The sequence below is a fragment of the Mytilus edulis genome, chromosome 3, assembly GCF_963676685.1.
Source record: "Mytilus edulis chromosome 3, xbMytEdul2.2, whole genome shotgun sequence".
In the NCBI taxonomy this organism is placed as follows: domain Eukaryota; kingdom Metazoa; phylum Mollusca; class Bivalvia; order Mytilida; family Mytilidae; genus Mytilus; species Mytilus edulis.
In genome coordinates this window covers 9,690,788-9,694,186 of record NC_092346.1, presented here as the reverse complement: position 1 = coordinate 9,694,186, position 3,399 = coordinate 9,690,788, and the positions used below count along the sequence as shown (strand labels likewise).

The 3,399-nt window shown below is 28.3% G+C and overlaps 1 protein-coding gene across 1 annotated transcript; it reads left to right on the top strand.

The window, feature by feature from the left end:
- The first annotated feature begins 1,660 nt into the window (after positions 1-1,660).
- Positions 1,661-2,770, top strand: LOC139515023 (interleukin 17-like protein). The gene is made up of 2 exons (XM_071304583.1): positions 1,661-1,678; positions 1,836-2,770. Exons 1-2 carry the CDS (start codon positions 1,661-1,663, stop codon positions 2,307-2,309), a joined length of 492 nt encoding a protein of 163 aa, XP_071160684.1. The 3' UTR covers positions 2,310-2,770.
- Positions 2,771-3,399: the final 629 nt, after the last annotated feature.

Below are 3,399 nucleotides of genomic sequence, written 5' to 3'. Positions count from 1 at the left end.
TGCCCTTATTTTATACCCCCAAAAAGTTTGACCTTATATCAGTACACTACATTAAACATAGATTACACTTTTCGGGTTAAAATAATCTAAAGTCAAACATCCTTGTTTTATTTTAAGCCAATGGGATATCGTTGAATAGCATTTATTGTAGATTTGGGAAAAGGCTAAACGCAGTTTTACAGGGTCAAGGTAAAATCAATAAAGCCGCACCGAAGGAACATTTTATTGGTGATAGTCGTAAAATATGAAGATTTTTTTATCGTTCTATTTTTTCCATTTTTGTAAAGTGATTACTAATAAATTATTCTTTGAAATTATCACAAAAATTGCAGGATTATTGTATAAAAAATTATATGGACGCACCAAATATTGATTTCGAAATTTAAGAAATAAGAGTTCCTTACTAGTTTATTAGTATTAAACTAATACAAAATTTTGTTTTAGGGGCTAGCTGAAACCCGCCTCTTGGTTTGGAATTATCTCTTTGTGTAGTGGTCTTGTCTTTGGTCGGGTTATTGACTCTTTGATATATTCCCGATTTCAATTCCAAATATATATATATCTAATAATAATAATAATAAGAATATGTGAGTAGATTCATATTGGGATATAGAGATGTATGGCACGCCGTTATTATATTTATTCAATTTCGAGATATCTTATTTAGTTAAATAAGATATCTTATAAACTAATTGAGATATCTTAATAACAAAATGAGATATCTTATATATTAATTGAGATATCTGATTTATTAAATAAGATATCCTATATATTAAATAAGATATCTTATTAGAATGTTTATAAAGATATCTTATTAAATATATCAGATATCTTATTTAAAATATAAGATATCTCTATTATTTTATAAGATATCTTATTAACTATATAAGATATCTTTTATATAGTTTATAATAGAGATATCTTATTTACTTAATAAGATATCTCCATAAGTTAATAAGATATCTCTATTAGTTTATAAGATATCTCTATTAGTTTATAAGATATCTCAATTAATTGATAAGATATCTTATAAAGTATGTATTTAAAAGATATCTTTATAAAGAAGTAAGATATCTTATATACTTTATAAGATATCTTATTAATTAATAGAGATATCTTATTAACTTATAGAGATATCTTATAAACTAATAGAGATATCTTATAAATTTTTAGAGATATCTTATTAACTTATAGAAATAGCTTATTAACTTATAGAGATATCTTATAAACTAATAGAGATATCTTATAAACTTTTAGAGATATCTTATTAACTTATAGAGATATCTTATTTAATTGGTTATAAAGATATCTTATTTAATATATAAGATATCTCCATAAGTTTATAAGATATCTCTATTAGTTTATAAGATATCTCTATTAATTAATAAGATATCTTATAAAGTATGTATTTAAACGATATCTTTAGAAAGAAGTAAGATATCTTATATACTTTATAAGATATCTTATTGATTAATAGAGATATCTTATTAACTTATAGAGATATCTTATAAACTAATAGAGATATCTTATAAACTAATAGAGATATCTTCTTTACTTTCAAATTAAATAAGATATCTTATAAAAATTAAAGATATCTTAATACTTAATAAGATATCTTGTTAAATAAATAAGATATCTTCAAATTTGAATAAATATAAAAATGGCGTGCCATAGAGATGTCATGTGCATTGATCTTTTATTTAATCAATCTTTGTGCTGTTTGGTTACTTTGTCGCTAGCGTATAATCTAAATACCCGTTTATTTATCAATGATTCTTTTATCCTAATTTCAATTGGACTGTACAGATATAAATATCTTTTTTTTTTATTTTCAGATTCTATTTACTTTTATAGACATGTTGTTCCTGTTCGTTTTTCCATCAGAAGGACGTTCATTACATGTAAGACACTGTCAACAACCTGACGATATAGAGGAGGCTTTCAATAATCTTAGGAATCAATTAGATCTAACCGCACTATCGAATACAGAAAGTACAGAAATCATACCATGTCCTTCTCAAACGCTGAGTCATCATGGTGACCCTCAAAGACTTCGCTCTACTTGTCCATGGATATGGGAGGCAAATATAGACAACACAAGATACCCACAAAAAATTTACAATGCCCGTTGTATATGTAGAAAATGTATAGGTTCATCAACAAAATATCATTGTGAATCTATTTTTACACGTGTGAAGGTTTTTAGAATTCTGAACTGTGTAAATGGTTTACTTCGATACGTTCAAGACGAACAACGTGTTAGTGTAGGGTGCACATGTGCCCATAAAAGAACACACAATAATTCATAATGTAGTGTAAAACACATGTAATTTCACGAAGATAAAGAGAAGATAGACCGAGTTAAACACAGTTTTAACTAAGTTAAATGGGGAAAGAACATTTCTTCTAGTCAAATCTCTGGCCATTCCAGCTTGCCCACCAACAAAAACTAAGCGCCAAGAAATAGCCAACAGTGCCGACAGTGGCGTCAAAGATCAACCGATCAAACGTTCTAGTCATATCAAATTTCATATTATGCAATGTGATTAAAACACACACCCTGTGTCTATCTTGCTTACACCGATTTTACATCATTCCATTCTTCTTTCTGTCCTGGTGATTTTTAGAACAGCCAATGATAACTTATCTTCAAATTTTAGAAGATGTGTATCATTACGATAAAACCAGAAGATCCCGAAGGATTGTTAAAACGGACGATAGAATGGAACGTTCTCATCATGACTGCACAGAGAAGCATCAACAATTTCATTACAACGCAATCATTTTAACATAAATAAATAGTCTCATATTGTGTATTATTACGAAATTAAAATAATGTTTAATACATATTAAAACTTTTGTTTTACGTTTTTTCAACTGAATATTCCGATATATTTCAACATGGTACATCATTGTATTGAAGGAAAAAAAACACGTTTGTTGATGCAAATTTACTTAAAACAAAACATGGGAAAAAACCCGTTTGTACCATAAATAAACGCATAAAGCAGGTAAGACGCGATTTCTATGATTTGTTTAATTGTTTCTACACATATAAATATTAAACTAGATAATGGTATGTCTATTGTAAAATTTAGTTCATGAAAATGGGTGAAAGATACCAGAGGGACATTAAAACTCATAAATCGAAAATAAACTTACAACGTCATGGCTAAAAAAGAAAAAGACTCAAAGACAAACAACAGTACTGTACACAAAACAAAACATAGACAAATAAGGCTTAGCAACACGAATCCCACCAAAAAGTGGGGGTGATCTCAGGTGCTCCGAAATGGTAAGCAGATCCTGCTCCACAGGTTGCACCCGTCGTGTTGCTCATGTTCGTACAAACCCAATAATAAGTCCCATTTGGTAGGCAACATTCGTCGAAAAGGGGAC